Source organism: Synchiropus splendidus, chromosome 5, assembly GCF_027744825.2.
Source record: "Synchiropus splendidus isolate RoL2022-P1 chromosome 5, RoL_Sspl_1.0, whole genome shotgun sequence".
NCBI lineage: Eukaryota > Metazoa > Chordata > Actinopteri > Syngnathiformes > Callionymidae > Synchiropus > Synchiropus splendidus.
The window spans coordinates 29,426,331-29,439,652 of NC_071338.1; the positions used below are offsets into that span (position 1 = coordinate 29,426,331).

At 41.0% G+C, this 13,322-nt stretch overlaps 1 protein-coding gene across 1 annotated transcript in view; it reads right to left on the reverse strand.

Annotated features, from left to right (window-relative positions):
• elp4 (elongator acetyltransferase complex subunit 4) overlaps positions 1 to 13,256 on the reverse strand; it is a 55,224-nt gene extending 41,968 nt beyond the window's left edge. The window contains exons 1-6 of the mRNA XM_053866381.1: positions 13,055 to 13,256; positions 12,421 to 12,456; positions 6,287 to 6,408; positions 4,494 to 4,628; positions 3,131 to 3,267; positions 323 to 407 (exon numbers count right to left, since the gene is read on the reverse strand). Of these exons, the coding sequence (XP_053722356.1) occupies positions 323 to 407; positions 3,131 to 3,267; positions 4,494 to 4,628; positions 6,287 to 6,408; positions 12,421 to 12,456; positions 13,055 to 13,235 (696 nt within the window). The 5' untranslated portion in view covers positions 13,236 to 13,256. The remainder of the gene's footprint in view (positions 1 to 322; positions 408 to 3,130; positions 3,268 to 4,493; positions 4,629 to 6,286; positions 6,409 to 12,420; positions 12,457 to 13,054) is intronic.
• Between the last annotated feature and the right edge of the window lie 66 nt (positions 13,257 to 13,322).

Here is a 13,322-nt window from a genome sequence, read left to right on the forward strand (position 1 = left end):
TAAGGTAAATGGTTCGATGTGATGAGGCTTAATATTTTGGCAGCATGACGCTCTTTAGCCTGTAAATATAAGATATGTGATATAAGCCACAGGGTTCAGACCACAAGAAAAAAGTAGCGGCTTATAGTCACGGTACTTGGATTGTGCATCAACAATGACAAGCATTCATGTATTTAGTGTCTAGTTTCATGATACTTTGGATAGGATACTTGCCTCATTTCACAATATAATATAAATCAATGTTACTTTTTTATAATGTGAGTTCAGCAGACGAATAAAATAGTGACCGATGAATATTAGACACTTTATTTTAGGTCCTTACCACAGCAGGTGCCACAAGAAACCCTTCCCTGTGAATGACTTCTTCAAGAGACTTCAACAGCCAAGAATACGACGGCAGCATGGGGCTGAAACGAAAGCAAGATTGGAAGGTGGTTATTCAGAGCCGCATGTTATGGGATCAAAGTACTCAGGACAAAGCCTGTTCCCCAAAATCACAGCAACATGTTCCTCCTGACTATGCTTTTGTGGAGCCACTGAAGCAGACAGATGATCCTTATCAAGAGATCCAATTAATTTATTTGCTTGATTAAATTACAACATGGATGCTTCTCTGTCAGCTCCCACAGGGCCAGGATTTGCCTCGACAGACAGACAGGCAGATGAGATGTGCAAATCCATCAACATAAACACAACAAAGATGATAAGTGAGGAGGTAGGACTCGCGGTGCTGCTAATCAGCTGGTTTCGAAAGAGAAATAGAGCAGCATGTTGGTGTTTAATCAGGGGTAACGTGCACTACTGCCACGACCGGAGCAGCTAATTGATAACTGCTGAGGCCACATTGTGCAAACAGGAAGGGCAAAAAATGTTAACCCCATATTTTTACACAAGACCCTCCACTTAAGAACGCCACACAATTGTAATGACCACTCTGCAGTGAGCCACAGTGGGTCTCTCTGTTAGTTGTCAAATCGATCTGCAGGCTGCAGATGCTGATACACATAGGTTGGTCACAGACCAATAGGCCCACATAAAGAATAGTAATACACACTTGTGCTGATTGCACTTGCACCAATGTACTCCATTTCAATGAGTCACTCTGACAATAGCACCTCCTGACCCTGCTGTGGCTAATGATAGAGCCAGTTTGGTCAACAAGGGACAGCAGTTGTCATAGGCATCTGTGCCCACACCGTACTAGGTGGTGGGGGCAGGGGCGCTCTGAAATGATGTTGAGCAAGGGTTGCTCTGGTCGGTAGCCATTGTGAGGGGCAGCATTGTGTTTCCACTGCCCCTACTGAGCTCGCCTCATTCAGGTACCAATAAGGTCTAGGTGCTTATCTGCAGGGGCTAGTGGGTCGGCTAATTAGGATCATACAGAAAGCAGCTTCTTTATATCAGTGTTCCACTTTCATTGAGGGAAGAAAGGAGGACAGGAGGGGGATGCTTGGTCTTAAACAACAGGATCTGTATCACCTAGAGAGCAATTGGTGCCAATTATGCCTTCAAGTGAAACGGAGCAATTTAACAGCCAGGGTAACAACATGGGGCTGTGGACACGTGCGAGGGGGAGAAGCCTGCTAAGGAGTTTATACAATGTGCAAGTGTGTGTGTGTGTGTGTGTGTGTGTGTGTGTGTGTGTGCATATACAAGCATGGGTCTCAGATTTGGGCCTGGGTAGGGGGCACTTTGGAGGGCTGCAGGTGTAGTTTCCTGCTGTCAAAATGTCTATAATATCTATAAAAGCATTGAGATGCCCTGTTGCCAAGGGTAGTGCCAACTTGTCACTCACAAGGCCCCTGACAGTCTCTTCACCAGAACCAAGGAGATAACATGTTATTAAAGAGTGGGACAATGTGAAGATGTATTCATTCGTGTCAAACTCAAGGCCTGGGAGCAGAATCTGGCCTGCCAAGTGATTTTTGTGTTTGCTCAAAATCAAATTCTAAGTGCATGAAACACCTGATTAGACTATCATCTGCATATCGTGTGGATATCCTGATCTTACAGAGATGACAGTGTTCAAGCCTTGGACACGTGGTCCAGATGTAATTTAAGTTTGCTTCAAGACGAGTGTTTCTTTCGGCGAAAGGGTAGCTGAGAGGCCGTACAATCGGTCTGCTTTGAAGCTAAGGACACGGACGCACCAATTCAATAATTCAAAGGGAGATTAATATGACATTCTACTGCGACTTTAATCTCCAGTTAAACACTTCGGCCAGAGTTAAGAACTGTGCCTCCTTGTGTGATTGAGAATAGCATCCATGTTTGCCTGATTAAAACTCATAAAGTGTCTTTATCTCTCTGACTAGGCAGCAATACTGTTCTATTTCACTATATGTGGTTAACATTGTAAGTTACACTTCCGACAGAACTACCGCATCTCCTAATATATTTACACTGGAGCTCCGTCAAACAGTGCATGTTTGCCAGAACCAAGCAAAAGCGGCTGTATAAAGCCAGCGCACAATCTCTGTGCTGCAGATTGTTGTATTTACTTAAGAGCGTGTGAGTGTGCCTTCGTGTGCTCTTGTGTGTTCAGCAGCACTCTCCATACAAACAGCCTGCCTGACCTATGAACCCTAAGTGCACTCAATGTAGGAGAAACCAAACACTTGCTGTGCAAACAGGATCCTCATTTGAATACACAAGAGCACCTATACAACAAGATGAATATTCAAAGCATGTGTGAGACTTAGAAGATTTCAAATATACAATTGAGGGTTAAATGTTCAAAACTTTTTTTCTAAATTGTGCCATTGAAATAGTTTTAATTATGAGTTTTAAAGCACATGTTGAAAATGAACCTCTTTACAACACTGCTGACAATGTCATACACAAAGCATATTAGATGAATATGCACAGAATGACAACTGAAAAAATGGACACACGGTACCCTAAAATTCACTCAAGCACACCTCTCAGCAAAAATGCAGTCTGAAGGCTTTGCATGTGCTTTTGATTTATATCTTGTGAACAATGCCAACTTTGTTCACCTGCTCTCTTCGGCTGATGCTTTATTTGCATCTCAATATGTAGCAGACAATGTCATGTGTTGTAACAAAATTCTCAGTATGATGTCTTATTGGTTTCCAGGCATTTGCAGGACGATGTCTTGTTGCTTTACCTGTGTGGGGGCGATGTCTGCACTGGCTGTTCTGGAAGGTAGAAGTGGTGGCACCTTGCCGCCTCTCGAATTTCTGACGCCATGGTCTTGGACACATCATAGTAATGTCCGAAACGTGACGAGGAGGCAAGAGTGCTCTGAGGGCGAGTGGAAATTTTGTGAAAAGTTTGTGAAAGCAAAAACCTCATCGGGACATGTGTAAAGTACTGATGCGGTAAATTTGTGTTTCCACAACACCATGGTAAAGCAATTGCATTGTTTATGGGTCAGTCATCAACATTGTAACAGGAGAGAAGTTAAATAACCACTACTGCCACAGTCTTAATCATTTCTTCACATAAATGTCCACTTCTGGCGGTGAAAGAAAACGTGTCGGGGATGCGGAGGCAGGCGGATGTTTTCCTGCAGCTGAAAGAGAGAGTTTTAGCTCCTCTCTCTCAGTGAAACCAGGGATTCCATTGTTAGAGGCGCCCTTAATCTACTTCTAATCTGGATTAGAGCCCCCGATGTGTCCTTCTTCAGGCAGGACGAGGGGGTCAGCAGGGCAGGGGGGGTCAGGGGCTCATCTTCTCTTTGTGAGTTGGGCAACCCGCTTAGTGTTCCATCCCCGCCCTGACGGCCTCACCTTTGATCTGATGTCTTCATCAGGAGAGCGACGCAGTAGGCAATGCCAGGAGAGGTGTGTGTAAGGGGAAAGTAAGCGTTGACTCTGGGGGTGAATTTCAGATGCAAATCCTCTGTTGAGGCTTACTAGTGGTTTGTAAAGACGATTTTACAGGGGAAGGGGGAGAGGTGAGAAACGGACACAGATATAAAGAAGTTTCCAGGGAGAAAGAAAGAAGGATAGGATCCCCAGGGATACACTGTGTGCTGTTAATCCACATAGCGATATGGATTATAGACAGAAAGGGGGAGACCGCCGAGAGTTGGGGAGGGTCACCTCCACTCAAAGCGGAAGAAAGAGTGTAGGGCTGCCGACCCTGGCAGGGGGAAAGGCAAAGGATTTGGGGGAAAGACAGAGGCGCAGGTCTGGGTCGTAGGGTTGAGCGAGCAGACATGTCAATGCACAGGCTGCAAAGTAGTCTTGTTTCCCAGGCTAAGCAGGGTGCAGGCGTGTGTATATGTGGGTTGGGGAGCAGTGAAAAGCCTACCTATTGCTAGCTAAGTGTGAGTAATCTGCTCCAGCTCTGAAAGGAGAGGCTGAGGCCTCATTCACTCCACAAAGGAGTTTAGAGGCTGATGGATTTAGTGGAGGAGACAATTGCCAAATCACTTGGACCAGCCAACCAGTCCCAGTCCTGCTTCATACTATATTGAGAGACAGATTTCAGGTTTCAAACCAAAAATGTTGGTAGGTAATTACCTGAACTTTTGGTAAATTCTGATAACGCCAAGCGATCTTCATGGCATCCAGACCTTCCTGGGTGTCAGAGGACAGCCGGGGCTGTTCTACGGGTTTGTGGGTTGCCACATCGTCCAGTATCGGATCAGGAAGTTCCTGGACAAGTGAATAGAAACAACAATCAGTTATAAATATAGATAACACTTTGAACGCATTAACCCTAGAAGGTAAATTATGGGAAGCTTTCAGCCAGGTAAATACTGTTGTGTTCAGCCTACTCACTAACATCACCAAGTTTTCCAGTAGATTTCACTGAACAGCGGTATATTCATTAAAGGGGCCCTATTCTGCTTTCCCATGTGTGAAGAGTTAAACTGTCACCTTAATACTGAAGAGTGACAGATGTCCATCCACTTCAGAGTGGTGGAGTTTACTAGAATTAAGACAATAATAAAATAATAATAACAGGCGTATGCTTTTGCCAACATGTCTCATAACGAATTTGGAGGATAAGGATGGGATGGATGACAAACCAGACTGGATGAGTAACGGCACTGTCGCTGGACTGCACAGAGTGCCTTATTAACCTGAGATCTTTTAGGGATTCATGTTTTAACTATATGTAATTGCTATGCTGTAAACGTTTACACGATGCAGCATCACAATCATTTAAAAATGAAGAGTCACTGACTTCAGAATTAATGTGAACAAAACGGAACAACATGACACTACAATGTACCTGCGCAAGTTTTTCATCCAAATCGACTTAAAATAAGCCAATTTCACAGGATAATACTCATATGGCTTGTCGACAGTTCTATCTTGCAGTTTCACAAGGTACCAACTTTCTCTTAACTCAGAAATGGTAGTCGAGTGTCCCAATATTGTCTTCACCTTTTCCTGGAGGGACAGTAACCAGTAAATTCAAAGACTGATGAAATTTGGAATCCAACTCATGTACTCATGAATGTACTCATGTACCGTTTTAGACTGAATATTTACTGATGTACTATTTAAAAATAAGCCTGTGCCTTATTTAGTTTTATTGGACTGTTCGGTGATTGAAGCATATCACACAAACTGCAGGTACAGATTAGAATAATGTGACAATAGCTTTGAAAACACTAAATGATGTGATATATTCCCATTGGGAGTCCCCCTGTCTTCATCAAGCTTTGATATGTAAAGAGAGGGTGAAGCAGTGACCCCTCCCACTATCAATCAGTGGGAGAGAGGCCCCCCTCCTGTATGCAGGGTGGCAGTCAGCTTCTGGAGCTACGGTCCTCTTCATAGAGTGATGCATCGGGAAACATTTCAACCATGCCACCCACGACCCCTGAGATACCCCTCGTGACCCCGGAATATTTTCGGGAAATCCTAAGTGCTGTCAGTAACATCCTGATCATTATAGTGAACAGTATGACTGACAGACAACTGCAATGCAACAGCTGTGTAGAAACAAACCCATTGTCTTTGTCATCAAATCTCTGCATACATTTGCAATCTCAAAATAAGAAATGATCTCTGTCAAACATGATAACCATAGACGGCAACTATAACAGAGTCACTTAGATGGTAAGTAACGTCTCAGTGACACCTGTAATTCAATCATTATGTTTGAATTGCATCGATGATGTACATGAAAAATTGGATTTACAAAGGATGTTTTGAGTGTTGCGTTGTGACTCTTTACCACTTCCAGAACAGGGCATGTGTCTTGACGCCTTCAATCTGTGTAGCCAAATCAGTTTGTGTTGCACTACCAAAAAGGTTTTCATGCATACAGTACATTAGACATTAAAATATGAATATACCTGGATGATGTCAGTTGGGTTATCTTGAGCTGCTGCCACATATAGTTCATGACGACACACCACTCCTTCTGCCAAGAAGTACTTTAAGATCATACGAGAATAGCTATCATACCGGTCTTCCTCTGAAATAAAAAAAAAAGGAGATCAAGAATTTAGAACAAGGCAGCGTCTCATCGTTCTGAAGGAGGAAAAAACAATGTTATTTGTGCTGCTGTAAAAAGTTTTGAGGTCTAACTAAGACTACATATAAGACATCCTTCAAAAACAGTTGTTGAGAGAGAGGCTGTCTGATGGCCTTAAGGAAGAAGTGATCAGCCACAACACCTATGTCAAACATGTTCCCATCTGGTCACACAGTTTTAACAAGAGCTTCACCTCCGCGTCACAGTGTCTGACTTAAATTGGTGTAAGGATCAGAGTTTGGCAACCTTCTGAGGCAAACCAGTGACACGCAATCATGATAGCTCATGAAGGATGCTGCTGCAATATCCAATTTCAACAAGCATATTTTCATGCGTGGATCTACCAAGTATGTTGGAACTGCACTTTTGTCAGCCTTTCAGGGATCATCACCTCATCCAGACATGGAGGTGAGACAAGACGCCCGTCTTGAGGATTCACCTGAACGTCTCTCTTTGAATTTAGAGGTGGCCCTTATTTAGATCATGTGACAGAAAGAGGACACTGCACAAGATGCAGCCAGTACTTATAACATACTGTATCACAGCACTCACACTATACTGTGCTTTTTGCAAGACTTCTCATTGATACAGAACAATACATAAAATGTTCTCTAATGGTTTTGTGATGGAGATGAGTTTTTGCTGGTTTAGATGAATGATGGATGATGTGGACATAGTGCTTCCTCGGTGTCCAGCGACAGTTAGTTTTCTGGGCAGAAAAGATGTTCTTCCATGATGAAAAATACTAAACAAATCATAGCACAAAACAACACACTGATACATGCAGAGAGGCTGGGTACGCTGTGAGGAGATTGTCATTCTGTGCAGTAACTCAAGCCAAAGTTGTATCAGGTGTAAGACAACGAACCAATGCTTTATATTAACAAAATTATTTAGCTATCTTTAAATAGAAAACGTTTTGCTTTCAAATTGCATGTGCAATTTGAATGACTGTGACAAAAATGAACATCATACAAGACTTTTACACTCCAAACAAATTTGGAGTGCTACTTTCACTCAAAAAGATGACTAGCATTAGCACAGTGTGAAATTATTGACACGCTCAAATATTGTGATACCCGATTCCATAAAATATTGCAATACTTGATTGAGTGATATCGTCTTGATATTTTAAGTTATCTGTATGAATATTTAATACATCGATACTTGGATATGCTGCTGCCTTTGTGAGATGTTTAATTAATTTATTTATTTATTTATTTTGCACACTGGAGTTATTTGGTTTATTAAGGCAGCTGTTCATTCCTCTAGTCTCTAGTCTTACTGGACTGACGTCATACCAATAAACTTGTCTCATGCACACAATATTGTCCTGCATTTTCTGATATTCCTTTAAATTGATGGTTCTCATTACAATATATTGCTATACATATCACAATATATCATATCACCACTCCTGTATCAGGATACATATTGCATCGTAAGATCGCTGCCAATACACAGTCCTAACTGGCATATTATTCTCTGTGGCACAGAAATAATAACAATAACAATTATACAAATAATTACAATTTAAATAGCAAGAGGGTAGCGCAGGAACCTCGCCGCAAAAAGGCGACAGGTTCGACTTGTGCTTGAACAAAGGTTCTATCTTGGCACAGTTTGTGTATATTTTGTTTGTACACAAATACAGTTTGTGCATTTTCTCTATAAGTGCTTGTTCCCTCCCACAGTCCAACAACATAGAATGTTAATAGTACCAGTCAATAGTATCTAGTTATTGTAGTACTGCTACTGGAGTGGCATATAAATTCCAGATTTTTGTTTGATACAATTAAAAAAGTTTTTATTCAGTTCAGGTCTCATCCATATTGCATTCTTAGTACATTGAAATGACAATATAATGCATTTATAGAATTGATGGTTTATAATAATGGCCGGTAACTACAATAAGGTTAATAAAGAATGATAAGTGGCAGACTGAATGCATTCATGAGGCTTTATAGTTTCAATGCAAATGCAATACGTTTCCTTGATTCCATCACTCAATATAAGCCCAATAACTTTATCTAGTAATACAATGGTAGAACTAACACCAAGTAATGCAACTACAATTACAAATAACACATTCCCTTTGGAATGTTCAACTTATAACACTTTATAGCCTTGACAATATGTTGTAATTCATGATTAAAATAAGACTTCTATTACTTTTAAATGCATTTTATAGTCGTAAATGTACGATTAATACAGTACAGATGAGTGCTTTAGCTAAAATGTTATTGCAAACAAAAGATTTTCTTAAGACTCAAAAGACGCTTTCCACTCTCACAGCAAACCCACAAAACTACAACATCATCACCATGAACCCCCACATGCAGAGCACATAACTCCACCCAGCATGCTGCTGCTGCTTCCTGTCACAATCACCATTTTGTAAAGATTTCATAGGCCTCTCCACACAATGCAGAACGGTGGGCAGGGGGACAAAGACAGCAGTGACAGTTTAAGGTAACAGGCAACAAACAGCCGACAGCTTGGGAATGACATCCTGACGTGTCATCCGCAAGCATCCGGAGAATTCCCTCCGCCCACGTCAGCGGACTGTCCTCACCTACGGACTTAGGTTGGCCCAGGAAATTCCAGGGCTCTTCAATTTGTTGTCGGTGGGGCTCCCTGTTCACTTATTGATGGGTTTCTAGGTCAGCAGGCCTTTGTGGCTTTCAGCAGGCCCCACAAAGACTCCCAGATGGGCCCTCTCAAGATGGGGCCTATTGTGGCTGTATTTCTATGGGAGCCTTACAAATGGAACCTCCAGGAGTCATTAGGCTGTTGAGGCGGGGGGTAAGAAGTGGGGGCTAGAGGAGGTAGAGGCGTAGGAGAGCAACAGGGGGTGGAGGACTGTCATATCGTTGAGGTGGACGAGCCACTCGGGACACTCCGTATGAATATTCTTGTTTTTCATTTGCTCTGGGAAAGCAATGGGAGAAAGGCCTGTGGTTCTTTCAAATATCACAAAGGAGAGGGGAAGTGCAAGAGGCCTGAATCATATCTGCGAGGCTGGAGGGGCTCATATGTAGGTCACTGTTCTCCCCTTGACTCTGATGTATGAATACTGCTGCAGGTATTTAGCCACTCACTATGAGTCAGCCCATACGGCAGGTACACAAATTTGTCATGAAACCAAACAGACCTGTTATGGACTAACTGTTCCAATAAAGGTACTGCTATGAAAGTGCCAGAAGTTAAATCTAATTTTCACCCCTGAAAGCAAAAGAGGAAGGAGGAGGAAACAGATCATTCAGAAGAGGCAATGGGAACAACACTGAGGGCTTCATTTTTGAAGAGTAAAATTCCAACTAATGGGAGTGTTTTGGTGACCCACATTAATTATGATGCTGAGCCATTAGCCAGAATGTTATGGCAAACACATTTTGCTGCACACTCTTTCAGCAAAAGATGCACAAAAGCTACACTTTTCTCCAAATCAAATCATTTGAATGAAATGCCAAATTGGAATCCATCTCCTTGCAAGTTGATATCATTTATGAAAATTATATAATACAATACATGATATATTAAAATACATAATTATATAATATAATCATATTGTTCATAATGGATATTTCCAGGTTTCCTTCAAGTTGAACTAATTCTCACACACAACCTACAATTAAATGACATGCAAAATCCTAAAGCTTCAATACTAAACCTCACTTTCTGGAAGAAAAAACAGAAAAAACATCTGAAATAATAACTTGGTTTTCCACTTTAAGGTTATTTATGGCTATAAAGCTTTCTAATAACAAATCTTCTTGACACACTGTAATATTATTTTGTTTATTTTCAGTTTTCCCCTCATTATATACACAATTCTTCTTCATTCTATTCCACAAACACTGTTTTATTCAGCAATACTTCGAATAAATCTGCGAGTCTTGGGAACACATCACCATTGAATTTACAATACCAAATTGACATGAATTCAACCTACATGTCCATGAATGCACCACTATTTTCAGGCACAGAAAACAGCATTGCAACAACAGCCTTGTAGGAGATTAAAATAATTTTAACTGTTTGGGTGACTATAAAAGCAAGACTACATTTGTGCTTACTTTGACTGAATCTGGTAAATAAATGAAATCATTCAAGAAATTGAATTCTGAACTTGCAAATAAAAACAGAAAAATGTCCTGCGACGAAAAAGAAACAAAGAGATAGATGTTTTATTTATTGCATCTAAGTGCTGTGCTTCTTCCTCGACAAAACAGGCGAGATGAGAGATCTGCAGCCATACTGGCCTGATCCCCGCTCTGCTTGATGAATCAGGTCGGACAGCACAAGACACTTCAAAGGCAGAAGACAACGACAAGTCTGATAATTTTATGTCTGTGTCTCGCAAACAGGCCATCACAACTAAAGGGGCAGACCGTAGACGACCGCCTGAAACAAACACAAACAAACACACAGTCCAAACTCCACCCCCCCATCCCACCCACATACAACAGGACAAGCGTGCGCATGCAGAGACACAAACACACACACGCACTCTTGCAGCACTCTGCCAGAGACAAACACCAGTGAGCGTACACACGCATTTCACCTTTACTGTGTCTCTCATTACTGGATGAAACCAACCGTACATTGATTCACAAAATGGAAGGGAAGAACGCATTAGTGTGTAATCATTGACTCCTGCATCGATTGGGGGGATGAATTAAAGGGCAAAGCAATATCATCAGTTGGTATAGGACTTGGCTACACACAAATTACAGCTTCAAGGGGAAACAAGACTACCTTAACCTTACTGTCTGTCGACGCAGAAGGCTCAGCCGGTGACTGCTAATAATAACGATACAGCAAGAGACATTGACGTTCTCAGACAACACACTTAGGTACAATATAATTTTGAAAACTTCCATATCAAGCCAACAGAAAAGCATGTCTTTGGGGAGTGTTTGAGCGCATGAGAATGCGTGATTATCCTGATCAGTGGTTCTCAACCTTTTCTACGTCAAAGCCTGGATTCACAGTTGGACATGAGATCCCTTGAAATATGACTGGCATGATTTTAACAAGCACATATCTTCTTGCATTTTTTTTGCATTAATCTTTCAACACAACATAATGTAAGGCTCTGTTTATTATTAAACAGAATTGAAAAATGGTGCCAAAGTTCCGGGTCCTGGCGGAATGTCAATGAGTGGAATTATCAATGATGAAATAAAAACAGTCCCATAAAATAAATGTAAAGTCAAGTAGCTTCCAAGTCAATTAACTTTCCAATTGTTGTGTCCATAGCCAATTGAACATGACACAGAACATGGATACAGGACAGGTGTTGAAAGATGAAGTGTATTTACCATTAAAAAAATCACTGCAAGAGAAATTTATAAATACTGAGTTTAAATTCAACATTATCTGCAGTTTAATAGCAAGAACAACTGCAAATGGTTTACACACACAATACAAGTTTTCAACGTAACCTAGTTACTATAAAGAAGTCAAACTTTAACTACATTATTTTCTGACTTTCTTTAGTCTAGCAAATTTGTGATTTAAACGTCCACTGATTGCAAAGGCCATCCATTCCATTAAAAAAAAACATTGGAAATAAAATGAACAATACTTGGCTTCCGGGGCTTGCAAGAGGATAGATTTTAAGAAGAAATATGAGATTTCAGACGTTATTCTCTCTGCTGGTCTGTGGCCTACAGTGACCTTTCCTCTGTACCTGTGGCTTATACACCAGTCACACAACTGCAACCTCCTGTTGTGAGTTAGGTGAAGAAATGTAAATAAATATTCTTGAATGACATGGTCATTTATAAGTAGGTGAAAATGTTTGGGCACCCCGATCTAATCCACGTGACAGTGTTCTACTAGGGTATACAGACTGTTACACCTATACACCATGCAGATCTAGAATTAAACACAATTCCATGGGTGATAGAAAATCAAACTGTTGTCTTGAAATTCAAATCTCACCTATGAGTAGTACTGTTCCAACTGCAAGTCCACCACCTGTTGGAAAAGAGGACACAACAATGTCAGGTGATATCACCGCTTTCAAAATTACCTTGAAGTTTACCTTACATGTTTCAATTTCATCATGGCAAAGGCAACTTTTAGGTGACTGTTATTAGACACGTGTAATAAATGGCACCGAATATACTTTATTTATACTTTATTACATTGAAAACATTCGGTGCCATATTAATTAAGAATTAACTACAAACAGAAAATGACTTTTTGGTGGCAAAACATATAAAACCATGTAAACTGTGGCAAGCTATGATATCTTCAAAATCAAATATATATATATATATATATATATATATATATATATATATATATATATATATATATATATACCCTTCAAGGCAAAAGGTGTTTCATATCATATTGACTTGTCACAACGTAACACAATGTCGTACAAACTAATACACATAGTAAACATTGCGTGCATGTGTAGAAATCGCGACCTAACAGTGTTCTTACAATCTTGAAAAAACGTTTGTACGATCCCATCGTCAACTTTACCCAAATGACACAGTATGTTTTTAGCAAGCATCAGTTAGCCTCAGCTAACTTGGAGCTAATGCTACATCCAGACACTGACCGAGCAGAAAGTCGAGCGACGTGACACCAGTCGACACTAACAGCTGCCCGTTCTGAACTGACGGTCTGGTTCCAGGTATGGATAACAACTTGCTCCGCGTTTTCTTCTGAAAACTTGTAGTGTTGAAGACTGGTCGTTCAACGTCAGGTTTATTAGTTGGGTTGCTCTGTGATGCTGCCATGCTGCTAAGTCGCGTGTTGAAGCCGGTCAGTGTTTTGGAGCGCGACGTCCAATCAGAGTCGACCTTGCTGTTGCTCAACCAATGACA